The sequence below is a fragment of the Manacus candei genome, unplaced genomic scaffold, assembly GCF_025592945.1.
Source record: "Manacus candei isolate 608988 ecotype Guabito, Panama unplaced genomic scaffold, ASM2559294v1 h1tg000017l, whole genome shotgun sequence".
Taxonomy (NCBI): Eukaryota; Metazoa; Chordata; class Aves; order Passeriformes; family Pipridae; genus Manacus; species Manacus candei.
This window is the reverse complement of record NW_026138065.1, coordinates 10,468,390-10,483,714: the sequence shown is the minus strand read 5'-3', so window position 1 is coordinate 10,483,714 and position 15,325 is coordinate 10,468,390. Positions and strand designations below refer to the sequence as shown.

At 38.4% G+C, this 15,325-nt stretch overlaps 1 protein-coding gene across 13 annotated transcripts in view; it reads right to left on the bottom strand.

Moving 5' to 3' along the window:
* The window catches only part of LTBP1 (latent transforming growth factor beta binding protein 1), a 191,471-nt gene that overhangs the window by 9,020 nt on the left and 167,126 nt on the right, over window positions 1–15,325 (bottom strand). For 12 of the 13 annotated variants that reach the window (XM_051783021.1, XM_051783025.1, XM_051783024.1 and 9 more), the window contains 4 exons: window positions 14,314–14,400; window positions 10,944–11,072; window positions 9,479–9,619; window positions 7,009–7,179 (listed from right to left, as the gene is read on the bottom strand). In XM_051783021.1, the coding sequence (XP_051638981.1) occupies window positions 7,009–7,179; window positions 9,479–9,619; window positions 10,944–11,072; window positions 14,314–14,400 (528 nt within the window). The remainder of the gene's footprint in view (window positions 1–7,008; window positions 7,180–9,478; window positions 9,620–10,943; window positions 11,073–14,313; window positions 14,401–15,325) is intronic. The other variant, XM_051783026.1, reaches the window with a different exon arrangement.

The following is a 15,325-nucleotide window of genomic DNA, read 5'->3' as shown; positions in this document are numbered from 1 at the left end:
TCCTATATGGGTTTTTCTACTTGCTCATCTTCTGGCTGTGATCAGGAACAACACGACTGCAGTTCAAGAGGAAAAAAAAGACTTTGTTTTTAGTATATAGTTTAGTCTACACTGGTCCATGTGTTTCTAAGTTTTTCTCATAACTTGCAAATGAAGCATAGAGACATCTTGTTGTATAACTTAGGGTAGCTATTTTAAAAGGAAGCTGATGTATGCTTCCAAAAATGTAAAAGACATTTTTAAAGTCAGATGTATTGCATATTAAACAAGTGTTAGGGGATTACAGCTAGACACACATGCGTACTGGCACAGATGTTAGCTGTAATTGGTGATGAAAGCTTGACTGACAGAGACAACGCAACATAAATTGGATGGACTGACTGGTTCTTAGGTGCTCTTTAGCACAAATGCAGCTGTGCAAATGTGCATCTGATTTGCATAAACAGCTGTTGTAACTGCACAAGCCTGTGTGGGCCTAACTTGTACCCAAAGGCCTAAAAATCCTTAATTCTCCCATCAGAAAAATTATTCCATATTTCATTTATTTAAAGCAAATATTATATAAAAAAGCTTTCCTGACACAACCACAAAACAACGGCATCGCAGCCAATTCAGCTCCTGCCCATAAAGCAAGCTTTATTTCTGTTCCAGCTCCTCAGAATTGTCACCATCACACACACACACAAGGAGCCAAAACTATTGACACCAAGGCAGTTCCATCGAATTATTGAACAATGCAACAGTTTTGCCATTGAAGAAATCACCAGAGAGATGAACAAAACCACAAAAGCATTTATTACATGTAATATATGTCCCTTCCCAACCAGAGATTCTGGACATCAGTCTGAATTGGTTAACTTTAAGGTGTCTCAGGAGAATTCATCATTTGTGAACACAAGCTGAAGGTATTTCTGCTCTACATTTAGACTGTGTTATTTGATAATTTAGATAATTTCATTGATATTGCCCATGAACAAATGCTAAGGTTGTGGTGGAAAGCATTCACGTATATTCTACAACAGAAGAAAAGGGAATGCTATCAGTTTTAAGGAATTTTTTTCATGAGTTAGGAAGGATATGAATGTCTTCACATGGATATACTCTAAATGAAATTGCTGAGAAAGAGTTTACAGAGGATGCAAAGTTCTTGCTAACTAAAGTAATTACCAATTTGTTTATCTCAAAAATCTTTTGGTTTTGTTCCTCACCTTTTGCTCCTCAACCAATGCTGCTCAAATTTCCTAAAATGATCTCTCTCCTACTGCTAGAGGTAGATAGTTAAAAGTTGTATGTAATAGGAGTCAGGTTATTTTTGCTGCAACTTTTCACATGGCTTTCTGACTGCTTGATGGCTTCCATGTACACTTGGAACGTGAGGTTTCAGGAGGAAAACCCTTCCAAAGCTATTCTGCATGTCTCTCCTAAAGTTCAGAAAAAACACTGAAAACCTTCATCAACAGAAATTAAATCAGTCTGCACAACAGATTAGTTGTCAACGCCCAGTTACTGTAATATTTTAAGTCCAGAGGATATAATCGATTTGACCAGAGTCCTTACCAGAAAGGAAGGAGGCACAATGCCATCCTAAATGGAAAGATGAACAATGGTCTCCAGAATGAATCCAGTGCCTCCCTGCTGATCTTTACCACCTCAAAAGAGGACAGATGGAAACTCATCCTTTACACACACTGGTTTTCCCTGTACTTCCAGATCTTCATGAGTGACATTAGCCAGAACTTGAAGGGAACACTATGTTCTCATAATATGGAAGTTCAGCCCAGAACTAATTCATGATGTTTACAAAGGATACATAGAGTCCCTTGCAACAAAAATGCAATCCAAATAATCTGTTCTGCCAGAAACGGGTAGAATTCAACTACATGTAGGCATCTCCAAAGGTCTGCATCTGAATTAGTTATCCAGTGTCCATTCTTTGCCCGTGGAAACACATAACCACTTCTAAGACACCATCTCACTTCACTGTAAAGTACATGTCTAGAAAAGATCAGAGGAATATATTGCACAAGGGGCTGATTTCTCTTTCCTGATGGAAGGAGAAACTGGCAGGACCAGCACTGATGTGGGTTTCTGTATAAAAAACACCATGTGATATTGGCCAAGAGAAATCCTACATTATACAACATCCCAGGTGATTCATGTTACCCACTACCTTCAGTGTTCTCCTAGTGTGGGCTTTGCAAATGCTAAGGTGGAGATAAAGAGAAATTTCAAGGACAACATAAGTTTCCAGCAGTTCTTTATGCTACTTGTCCCACAGAACATCAGTAACATCCACTGTCCTTTCTGCAGATCTTTTAAAGATACAGTGGTTCCATAAAAACCCACAAAGTACTAGAATGTAAAACTTACAATAAAAAAAGGTACACACAATGATACACAAATAAGAAGGCTGATAAACAATGCCGGTGCCCTTTCCAGTTGCCTGAGAATGTGTTCATGATGTTATCTTAGTACTCACACCAACAAAAATGTAGAAGTTATATATGTAGTAATGTACCCCCACTCTCAATAGTTACTAAACATCTGTCAAAGCTGCAGAGCCCCAGTCCTACCTTACCCCATTTTTTTATATTAAAACTTCTCCAGGCAGCCACAGGAGAAAGCACCCTCCCTCCTTAACTGACTGACATATCCTTAGTTCAGGGGCTCTTAATTCCAGCTTACCAGCATCTTGAGGTGTTACTGAAACAAAGGGGGTACTGCACTGCAAGAACTCCAAAGAGATAATTTTACAAATACAAAAATATGCAGTCTCTGCAAATTAAATGCTGACTGCAGCACACCACCTTACTGAACATTTTCTAGCTGGTAGTTCTATCTCCTCCTTTTCAAATGTCCTGTAAGCTATAACAATACACCTTGTCTAAAATCCACTACAGTTCCATAAGGGTCTCACAGGAGCTTCTGGACTCTCAGAAGGTTTATAGTTCAGGTCCTACAAGTTCAGGTTAACTTCAAGTGTACATGGCTTTATTTAAGATTCCAGATTTTTTCAATCTAGGGCACTTGCTCTGTTTTCTAGCATGGAGGCTTTGACCCAGCTGCTAAACCTATCAGTGCCTGTCCTGCTGCCAGTTACTAGACTATAGACTCTGGATAGAAAGAGTTGGGATGTTAGACACTAACAGTAAATTGATCAAGAAAGCAGAAATTCTGAAGGCAGGCCATTCAACAGGTATTTTTGGGGGGTGGGTGCAATGAAGAAAAGATATTTTGCTTTTGTAATCTACACCAAAAGAATCCAATTTTCTGATTTTCCACAATTGCTCAATTATTACAGATTGCAAATGACAAATCTCAAGTAACACAGAGGTTTCTTGAGAATAATTACTAAACATTCTTTAGGCAAGTACCTACTAAAGCCACAATGAGTACAGAGAGAATATATCTCAGTAGTTAATATTTTGGGATTGGATGCAATTTGTGAAAGTCTTTATCTGCAATATGATATCATAAGATCAGAATGTTAGAACCAAATGTGATTGAAAATAATCTGTCTTCGTATCCTTTGTTTAATGATGAGAAGACCTGCCCCAAGAAATTGTATGCACCAGTAAGATGTACTCAATCACACCACTATAGTTCATGTTTGCAGTATTTTGATCAGGACTTTGAACTAGTATTTTGAGTTTGTTCCTCAGTGTTGTCATCCAAATACTTATCAATCTTACTCTTGTTAGATGTTGCTGTTCAGTTACAATATTTCAACAAGTGCTCAGGTAATAAATATTTTTGTCTCAGGCTCTGAATGTCTGGTGTTATTTTCAGTGGGGTTTGTTTGATTAAGCACCCCTTAGTTTTTAGAGATCATAGCAAATGTAAGTTCTATTTTCATGATGATTTAAGACTATTTCTTTTTACTTAATATAGAATGTAATTCTGTATGTAATTCATCCTATAGAAGTTCTCTACCTTCCCACTGGTTTTATGCTGGATGCTACTTAAATAGGACATTTAAATCTTGTCATGAAAAATGGAAAGGCTTTAAAGACGAGCTGTGTTACAAAAGTTGGAGGTTATTTTTATTAAAGCATGAATCTCTTTAGAAGGGACTTGCAAATGTACCACTTATGCTGGTAGGTCTGTATTTCCTTCTTTCTAAGGGTGGCAACTAGATCCTCAAATACAAGAAGAATATAATAAACAAAGGTAAAAGGAAACGACAGATCAGTGAATGATCCGTTCTATGATCCAACCCATTTCAAGGTGAAAATCTTCTGGTGATAATGCTTTTCACATCACCAGGTCTTCTTTAACATGTGTTGCAAATCTTCAGAAGGCTCCTAATTGGAGAAATAAGCAAACACCTTCAGTAGTAAATCTGGCCAACACAATACCTAAGCATTTAAAAATGGAGAAATTCCAGGTTTCCCCAGCCAGGACTTGAACCTGTGACCTGCTGGCCTGGAGGTGTGAAAGCACTCTCTTGAGCCAATGATATCACTTTAAGTGCTACAGACTGAAGACATGTCAAATGAATCATTTATTCAGTTCAGTCAACTTTAAATTTTTCTTGGTAAATGTTCCTGAAAACAGAGAAAGGCTTCCAGGTTTCTGTGTGGGTGCGTGCACATGCGTGTGAGGACAAATGAGCACATACCATCTCCACTAAGAAATGTAAGCTTGTATGCTTGTTCTGACATAATAAAGATTCAATATGCTTTTATTTTTAACTATCTATGTTCCAATCTATAAGGATGATTTTAAGTATTTGGGATCAAAGTAGGACTAATAGTTTTAATTAAAGCAGATATTTCTCAATGCAAATTAAACGTCACATAAAAGTTATCCTGCGTCTGGAGAGAGAAAGATTTTATGATCCAACATAATGCTCTTCAGCTTTGACTGAGGATCATTGAACTGATGTTTAGGATGTTGTCCATTGGGAACTTCCATGTCATTTTTTTAATTAATTTCTCAAGGTTCTTCATAGAACTAGTGGGGATCTGTACCCCACTGTTGGCATGGGATTGCTGCTCCAGAATCCTGTGGTCCTAATGATCAAAATACACTTCATATTTTCAGATTGAAATAGTTCCAATTTTTAACTCATATCAGCACTATTGTTTAATTAAAAAGTTTGCAGGAATCCTCCATGATTGTGCTGTAATGTAGAGTCTTACTGCTTGTTCAGCATCCATGTTTGGAATTTTTCATCTTCCCTTGTAAGACAGTTGTCTTTTCCTGGTCATCTTGGTAGTCTTTTTCTCTTCCTTTTCAGATTTATCCTGCTTTAAATATAACTAGCTAGAAATTTCCAGAAGCAAGTCTCATACCTACCTGAACTCTCTACCAGGAAGTTTTTTCCTTCTCTCAGGATTACATGGCACAGATGGGTCACTGTCACCATGTAATGAACTTTGTACAAAGAAAAACTGCTTTAATCTGCTCGATCTTTCTACCTGAGGAGCTCCAGGTCATAGCAACAATTCTTCTACTAGCTATTGCCATGGGTTTTTTTTGTCAATATTACATTTAATTCCATTGCAATTGTTATTCTAGCAGGTGTAGTAATTCAATGTCCTCCTGTAAGATTTGTTCTGACAAAGATATTTCAGAGATTTCCATATGTTATAAATTAAGCTCCTGTCATGCCCTGTTTTTCTTCTTCAGTCTCTTTCTGGGGTAAGCATCAGCCAGCAGTTACTCGAGCCAACATCATCAAAATCAGGAGCTTTTTTTCAGTTGCTGTGCTTCCAAAGCAAACTCAAACAAGTTAAGATATCTAAGAACGGGTTCAGGGACCTCGCAAGTAAATTATAAAAGCATAAAAACCAAACAGAAAGAAACAACCACATTAATGCTTCACTGAGCTTCCCTATATAGTTTTAACTCCAGGGTTTTTGCTACAAGTAAAACATGTACTGCTTTAGCCATGACATTATCATTAGAGTAATGTAGGCCCAAGCGAAAATCCAGGTATGTTCACAATAAAATGTTTTACCAGTGCAGCAGGGTATTCCTACATGGAAAGCCGTATTACCGAAAGACATATTTACGGTAAGAAAGCTACATCCAGACTAGACCTTGGAATAGTTTATATGCAGGGGAAGAAGTTAGTATTGTATCAGACTGTATATAGCAGGGCTGATGCATCTTAGGCACAGCATGACATGTACCTATGCTGTTTCCACTGGTCCCTTCTCCAGTCCCCAGACATAAATCTGTGTGTCAGTGACATTTCTCTCTATATCATTTTGCTTTTGTAGTCACCACAAGCAGCAACTTCTACCTGAAATATCATGGAACAATATCTGATTTCTACACGTATAAACAAAATATAGTCTTTTAAAAATATGACTGTCACCTTTCTTTCACATTAAGTTACATTCCCTGGAAATTATTTGGTCCCTATTGGTAACCCATTTCCTTTAACTACCTTAAATTGCTCATCTATACATTTCACATTATGTGAACATATGGTCATATAATAACAACTTATTTTTGAAGGGCTTAGGGATTCTAAACCACAGCTTACCAGATCCTTATCAAGCAAACACATCTAATTGTGGGCAGACTAGCAGAATATCACATTGAAAAACGCATCTGAATGTATAAAGCAGCAACAAAAAAGCAAAACAGTTATGTAAGCTGTTGAGCAGTGTGGTTGGTGTGCGTGTGTCTGTGTGTGCAAATGAACTGCATCCATATTTTCACAGATGGTTTTTGTCAGCCACGTTAAGGAACTCTGCTACCCTTAAAATGTCCTCCCATTTCCACCAAAGTTCTAAACTGCCTATCACTGATAGTTCCACTGGAAGGAAACAAGTCCTGTAAATGTCAAAAAATAAAAGCAAATATATTTTCAAAATGTAGACTATAATGATTTTCTGTTAATTAATGAGAAAAAAATTTCCATTAGTTCTTGAGGGGTTAGGGATTTTTTTTGTTCTTTCTTATGTTATTAGCACGGGTACAAATGCAAGGGATTAAACTGATTAAGTATTTCAGATTTCATACCAAGAATTGGAATGTGTGTTTCCTTACCTGACTCCTTCATAGGACACAGTGCACACTGCATGCCCCAGGCTTCACCGTACAGGCAACAGCACTCAGTATACGTAGTCTGCTTTCCAACCAGAGGTCGACTACAAACAAAATCGTCACTTAGGTGCTGCCAGCAAAGGTCCTGGTAGACCTCAGCTTCTTCAGTTTGTTCTGATGGAGAAGACAGGATTAGATCATCATCGCAGCACTGTTATTTAAAAAAGACACTGGCATACTGAAAAATTTTCTAAATTTAGATTAGAAAAATAACCTAACTTTACAGACTTTGCTGAAATTTAAGCTTAGAAGTCATGACCATTTTTAAGTGTCTGAGGTGGCTCATCCCTTGAGTGTTCAGTTTTGCAAAAATCTTAAAAAGTTCTGAGTTGGCACATTAGGCCAATTTAAAAGCACATTGGGTTGGACACCCAAGAAATAAAACTTCCTAAATCATAGTAATTGCTGAATGCTTAACACTGATTCAGCTCGGCTCTCATGGAAGTTAACAGAGCTTGACAAAAACCAGCATTGAGACAGAGATGAATGCTTGGGCAACTCCATCCACAGAACGAATCTTTAAAAGTTGTTATTTTGCTTTTCTTCTATTGCCGTCAATGGCATCTGAAAGGACTTTTACAAGTAGGGCAGAGCTGAACAAAAATGGCCTCAACGGGAGACTGGACAAATACTTGGAAGAGAGAGTCCCATTAACTAAACAGACAAACTACATCAGGCTCAGGAAATCCCCTGAGCTGAAAATAGCTGGAGGCTGAGAGTGTGCTGGGGAGGGTGAGGAGGAGTATTGTTTATCTGCTCTTCTGGTCCCTAATCATCCACTTACAGCTATTGTTAGAGACAGAATACTGCTGTGAACTGCTGTCACATTCTTATGAACATTAACAAAAACATGTATTTTTGTCAAAGCTGGAATATTTCAGAGGCATACTAGTTTTGACATAGATCTCAGTAGGAATCATTCCTGGTCCTAGCAAGCTTTGGTCACTGCTGATCGGAGTGAGAGGAACTGTAAACTTAATCTTCCACTTGGAACATAAAAACTTCAGCACAATTGTTTTGTAAAGACATCTGCAAGGTTTTGATTTTGTTCCAACACAGAGTGAAAAATAAATGTTGTCAGAAACCAAGATTCTGTCTTGTCTGTGCATATCTATTTACTGCAGTTTTACATTATGCATGGGCGAGTACAGAACTGAAACCTCTCTCAAGAGTAAAACTGAGTTCTGAAAGCACAAAGGTGATCACCATTTAGATACCTATTCTACTAAGAACTTGCCAGAACACGCAGTGAAGAGCAGCAGTGCATCTCTGCAACCAAATCCAAATTCTGCTGGCAGGAAAGGAACGAGCCTGTCCCCTCCTCCTCTGCGTGAGGGAGGACATTGCCAGTAGCAATACAAGGCTTGAGTGCTTTGTGCTGGGTGAGATGATCATTGCTGTGTCAGCCTGAATGTCGCATGACGGAAGACCCTTTGGGCCCTTGCATTCTCTTCACTCCCTAAATGAACCCAAAGGAGAATCCTGCTCTTGGTTTGTTTAACTGAAGATTGAACAATAGAAATGCTGTGGTTCTTTCACAGTTCCAGGCAACAGGATGACCACATTACTCCTCAAAAGTATCAGCCTTATAATCTGGAAATGACTAAAACAGGCATTCAGTCTGTATTCCCATTTCTTTTCACAGAAGCATCTCAGGAAAATGCACTGCAAGTTGCAGGGATCCGAGGTCTGGATTTATGGCTATACAGTGCCAGTATTAATCAAACCCATTGTAACATTTCTTTCAAAGACGTGTGTGGCATAGACAAAGCTGTGCAGACTGCATAATGCTCTGGATTTCTGAAATGTTTTTAAGAATTTCATAAGATCTAACATTTTTTCTGAAATCAGTGTCTACTGAAATTAAAAGAACATGCAAAAATGTTACTTTAACGGTGATGCTGCAGCCCGCCGTTTGAGCTCTATGAACCTTCAATGTTAATCAATTGAAAGCACACATACAAGTTCAGCTATTTCCTCCTATATTCTGTCATTCCTGTTTTTATTCCCTACTTTGGTAGAACTGAATCTCCAGACCTAGCCCGCAGCCAAACCCCAGCCTTACTGAGACAGCAAGCAGGCTCTGCTTCATTACCTACAAGGCTGGACAAGGCAGGCGCAGAGCTGGTGAACTGGGGTGAGGTTGGGCTGAAGAATCCTCAGCCTGAGTCTATCTCATAATACTTCCAGCAATGTCCTGTCTGCATTGGCAAAGTGGAGCACTGTGGAGTCCTACATCATGATGCCTTCTGGATCAACAGATGATGGTCCAAGCACTGCCTTCAAAAATCCTCTAGAAGAGCAGGCTCATCCAAGGGTAACCCAGTCTAAGCTTAGACTTAGGGTCTGTAGCCATGTCAGCACCACCTCGTAGAGGTGTACTCACTTCAGTAATATGTATAATGGATCATACCACTCGAATCTGCTGGTCTGATGCATCGCTTTTCTGTTGCGTCCAAAATCATTGGGTGTGTACAGAAACAGTTGTAAGATCCTTCTGTGTTAATGCACTGGCCATCAATACAGCTGTTTGGGTCCTGACATTCATCCGTGTCTTTAAAATGGAAGGAAATGTATCAAGAAGAGCCAGCACAAAGTAGTTGCATTGTGTTACTCTATGTTAATGTTTACCTAATTAGGAACAGATTTCCCTGCCTGCCTTCTGTTAATTACCACAAATACCAATTGCTGACAATAAAATCCTGCCTATGCCCGTGGAGAAGGACAGACAGATCAGCAGGATCCTGACCTCTAATCCTCAAGTGCTAGGGAGGAGTACTATGGAGGATGAGGAGGCTTGCTGGGGGGACTGGAGTGTCAGGCATACCCTGCATCCAGCATAGCTGAAAATGCTTCCCACATTCCTATCCCTTTAGAACAGTATCAGCAGGTATTAGAGGTGGGCATACTCTCAGAGATTTTTCATGAACTTGTCAGGAAAAGGGATTACCTTACCTAGCCACAGCAGTTATATTCCTTAGTTTGTCTTGAAGTGGAAAAGCCAAAATTTAGCTCGAAGGGAAGAGCAGACCACTTCAGATAAATTACATTTAATCAGCAAAACCCCCACCCTCTGTAAAGAACAATCATAGAATTCCAAGGTGAAAGGCTCTCTTACTGCAGTTGCAAAAATTACTTCCTTTCATTATGCTATTCTGCACATTATACATGGTTTCCTGCTTACAAAGCAAAATCCAGGGTCATAGTTTTGAGTAATTTTCAGTTGAGTAACAGAACAAAAGGAGTACAAGGTTGTGCAGACTAAGGTTGGGCTTATTAATGACCTTAAGTAGAATTTCACATTGCATATTAACTCCTATATGGAAAATATCTGTCCGTGAAAGAAAAAAAAAAGTGTTAATTTGATTTAATATAGTAAACCTGGGACACTTACCAAATGAAAGGTAAGCTTCAACATACAGGCTTTCAACTGCTCACCCCACATACAAAGAACAGAAGGCTAAATTGTACCTTAGCAGAGTGAAGCAGCAGTGTGCATGTAAGGAGGGAGCACCCTCTGATTACATTGTGCTGCCTTCATAAAGGCTAGCACCAGCACTTGACTATGCACTCAAAGGAGCACAAGGAACTGTTCTGGAGAAGCAAACTCCTGGGAATAATTTGCTGAAAAAGGAAGCAAATAAAGCAAACCCTGCTCTACATGCCATAGCCATGTCATCCAGAATTTCTGACCAGCTGAGCAGAAGGGAAGGGAAATGACCCAATGCATCTTAAAAAGCTGCTACAGTTTCAAAGGCCTGGTGTTCCTCCCCTTGCTGGGAATACCACGGTTGTGATGGGAATCCCACCGTACAAGTCTGCTTGTTTTGCCCATCTGCATACCATTATAGTGACAAGACCACTTTAAATAAACTTACCAAAGCACTGGAGCTTAACAGGGTCATAGTATGTGCCTTGTTTGCAGTAGCACTCATAACCTGGCTGCGTATTCAAACAGAAGCCATTTTTACAGATTTCTTGTCCAAAGAGTTGGCATTCATCAGCATCTGGGGAGAAAATATTAAAGGTTTTGTTACCATCGTTACTATGATACCATGTAGAGGAGCAAGATGGAATAAATCCCATATGCTTCTCTATTCAAGCAGACTTCACTTTAAACAGAGAGCCCCAGGAGCACAGATATCCACAGGAAAAAAACCAAACAACTGGTGTGGAAAAGCCTGTGGTGCACTTGTAGCTAGAATGGAAAAGGAAAAACTGGTGGATCATTACTTTCCCTTTCCCATGTCCGAATTAAGTCCTGCGGCACACAGAGACTGCAAGAATCTGCAGTTCCTCTTTCTCTCCTTTGGTATCCCACTGCTCTTACCTCCAAACAAAAGAGATGAAGAATGTGGCCTGTATTTTCCTGTATAATTTGTTTTACCAAAGGGATTCCCACCACAGATCTAATTTAAGCATCATCTGATTACAAAACTAAGCAGTTATGCTTATGGATAGACTTTGTGACTGTTCTCCTCTTTCCATACAGTTTGGTGACTCTGCTGTGCATGGCAGCAAATCTTCATATCTGTTCTGCTTGTGGTTTCATTTTTCAAAATACAATTTCTGTGCAGAATTCCCATCGTGTAGGACCGATCGTGTCTGTTGCTAAATATAAGGCTGCAAATACTATAGAACTAGTGACAGCTGACAAAGAGAATCAAATGAGGCTAAATGTTTTCAGGAAGGTTACAAGGAAAATATATGCCAGCTCATATATAGCTTTTCACAGTTGTACACATTTTTTCCCAGTCTTGTATTTATGTATTTGTTACTGCTGGAATTCTATTCACTTCCCTTTTTCCAACCTACTTTTCATTTGCTAGACCTACTTAGAATAGTCTGTTAAAGCTAGTTAAAAGCCGGTATTAAAAATGGCAATAAAAAGCACAGTGTAAAGTACATAATCCTTCTCTCAATACCAATTTTCTTAACCCAATGTCTTCTACAGATTTACTCCCCATTTATTCTAGGGCAACACAGACTTTAGCCCAAAGCTGTCATTTTCAGTTGTACAGCAGTTTTAATGTGAATTATTCAAATGCTTACTTTTTCCAGAAGAATTGAAAGGTCCATAAAACTATTTATTTTTACACCCACTCTTCCAGTCACTAAGTGGCTACAAACATTAAATATTTTGACTGTTTAGCAGCAAGAACAATGCAAACATTAATAAGAAACGTAATCTGTCTTTTTCTTGTGGAACATGGATTTTGTATCTGGAGAAAAATGCGAAAGCCTGGACGCAGAGTCAAGAGAGGTTGGCTGAGTATATTCACTTCTAACAGATAATTTCAATTAAGAAAACAGGAGTTGTTCCTACAAGCACAAGCTTGTGGACAAAAGCAACAGGAACATATGAGTTAGTGTAACAGAGAAAGATCACATTACTAAAAGTTATTTATTCGTTTAGTATTTGTCCTTTGTGTCATTCCTAAGGTTTTTACAAAACAAATTTACTGAAAACAGAAAAAGTCTGATTACAGCAAGGATTTGTGGAAGATATTTCTAGATGAACTATTTCCACATTTCAATATTTATAGCAGCTAGAGATATTATCAACCCTGAGGTAGCACAAAAACAATGCATATTTTGTCTGAGACATTTGGACATACTGTACACACAGCATGTCCCAAACCCCCCTTGTGAATATATACAGAAATCTTGGATCTGCAAAGATAAACAACACCTTTAAACAACCCCCACAAAAAAATACTCTCAGAGACTATCAGATCCTTTGAGATGAGCTCTGTGACAATGTTCTAACTTGTCTAGACAAAAACTGTAAGTCTCTCGAAGGTTGGTCCCTGCTACCTTCAGTCTTAGATCTGTGTTCATCCAATGGCACTCTGTTCTTTACTCCAAGTTGCTGGACAATGCAACCTCCAGAGAGTGGAGTCTTACAGGAGTTACCCCATTTAAAAGCCCACATTAGTTTGAACAAATCTGGGTATTAGTGTCTTATAAACTTTGTTATTTTTTCCATGTCACATGCAATTTACAGGTGCAAAGAAGCACCTGCTGAGGATAACACAAAAAATTACTAGTAAGACAGAGAACTGAACTCAGTTATGGTCTACTCACCAAGAAAATCAACTTAGTAGTGTCCTACTCAGTGAGTAAGGGTAGTTTAAAAAGTACATATAATAACCTCAAGGGAAAAAACCCACAAAAATCTTTCCACCATTTTTTTCATCTCTCAGAATTAAGTCTGACAGATTAGTTATTTAGCTAGAAGCAAGTCTGACAAATGCTTATCTATCAACCATGTGATATTGGGGATGCCCTAACCCTGGCAGTGTTCAAGGTCATGTTGGATATGGTCTTGAGTAACCCACTCTAGTGAGAGGTGTCCCTGCCCATGGCAGGGGAGTTTGGGACTAGATGGTCTTCTGTGTCCCTTCCAACCCTGAACATTCTATGATTCTGTGATTCTGCCTCTATTAAGGTCTTTAAAAAATAGTATTTTTTACTGCATTTTTACGTGACACGAACACACAGTACTCGCTATATTTATTTCTTGATTTGTAAAAGTCATTCTAATAGTAACAAAATATATAATATGTGTGCTTTTCTACAGATTCTGTAGCTGTTATGTAAAAGATAATATGTTGACTTCATTTTAGCTAACACAAATTTAGTGTGCTTATGCCAAGGAAAACTGATCTCTCAAATTATTAATATTGATGGCTACTTCTCAAACCTGAAATGGGATTCCACTGATCTCACTTTTCCTTCTTGGTGATGCCAGTTCCCTCCCACTCACATCCACCAATTTCTATCCCTCTTATTTCTCTACAACCTTTTGTTCAATAATTATTTTATGAAGTTCTGTATTGAAAACATTGTTGCTGAACTTCTCGTCAGTTTTTATATTCATTCTCCCTTGTAGGCCTAATGTTTAACAGAACTCTTCTTCTCTCTCCCAACTGCTCATACACCTATCTACAAATTTAAGTTGGCTTTGTATTTCATATGTAAATGAGTATTTGAGGTTTGTGGTCTCAGCACCTATTCTCACAGTTTATAGCACTTGGTATAAATTAAACCAGAATGTTACAGAGACTGTGTAACTGACATTCTTAACAATCTGTCAAATGATGATTTTCAGTAACGCTTCATATCACAAACTGGTTTTATCACCTAATAAAAGTTGAATTAGTATGTTTACACTGCTGGATCACATTGCTAGTCAATCAACTACCAGAACTGAAATAATTAAACTTAATACGAATCAGTACTGACCTTTGTAATTCTGAGCAAGAAGCCCGTAAGATGATTCTCCAGAGGGAATGAAACCTTTTCCTTCAGGACACAAATCAGTAAATTCAGCTGGGAGAGAGAGAAAACAAAAAATTATGTCATTAAAAAAAAGGTACTCACACATGTATGTGCTACTTATGCGTTTCAGGGTATTTTGAGAAACCTGCCTTATTTGCACATATCAGGCAATCATGCACACTTTAGCTAAAAAGGGCATGTTAAATGATACAGCCTGACTTTCCTCTGCTCTCCGTTTGCCGAGTTAGCCTTGAGAAACCTAGCTAGGGTACCCACAGCATCATAGAGCTCCACACAAACTCATTTCTCTTGCTCCTAGGCAGGAGAATGTAGGCCTTACTTGATTTCATGGTGCGCTGCAGTTATAACAATACCAGTAGCCAAATTATCTTAATTAAAGCTAGCAAGGGCCTCTCTGAGCTATACTGCAAGTTGTAATCTAGACATACCCCGACTGAGATACAAACCTCTGTTCACATTCTTCAGCCCTTATATAAGAAAAACACTAATTGACTGCAACAGGAGAACATGGTGTGGATTACAGAGGGAAATTATTTCAAGTGTCTTGGAGACTATACAGAATCAAATAAACCTATCCAAGCAGAGAGGCCCCTTTTTTGTTATGCATTTCATTTCAGTTTCACTGATTCTAAGGTATAGTTGAAAAAGGAATTATACATGGTGATGCATTTGTAATCTTTAGTATTTAATCTCAAAAATTTTACACATGTTCTCTCTTATGTGATTTTTTCCAGCTGGATTCTGAATTTCAGCCAGCACTGTTTACATTTCAAGTACTGTTTTTCAATATTTGTGACAAATATCATAAGGTTATTTTTGTAAAATTTAATATTTAGAGGTTAAAAAATGGTCTGCCGACAATGCGATCACCTGAATTGTTCAGTAAGTAGCAAAATGTAAAACTGATGTTGTAGATGAGTAATTCATAGTGCTGTAGAAAAAGCTTTACAAAGAA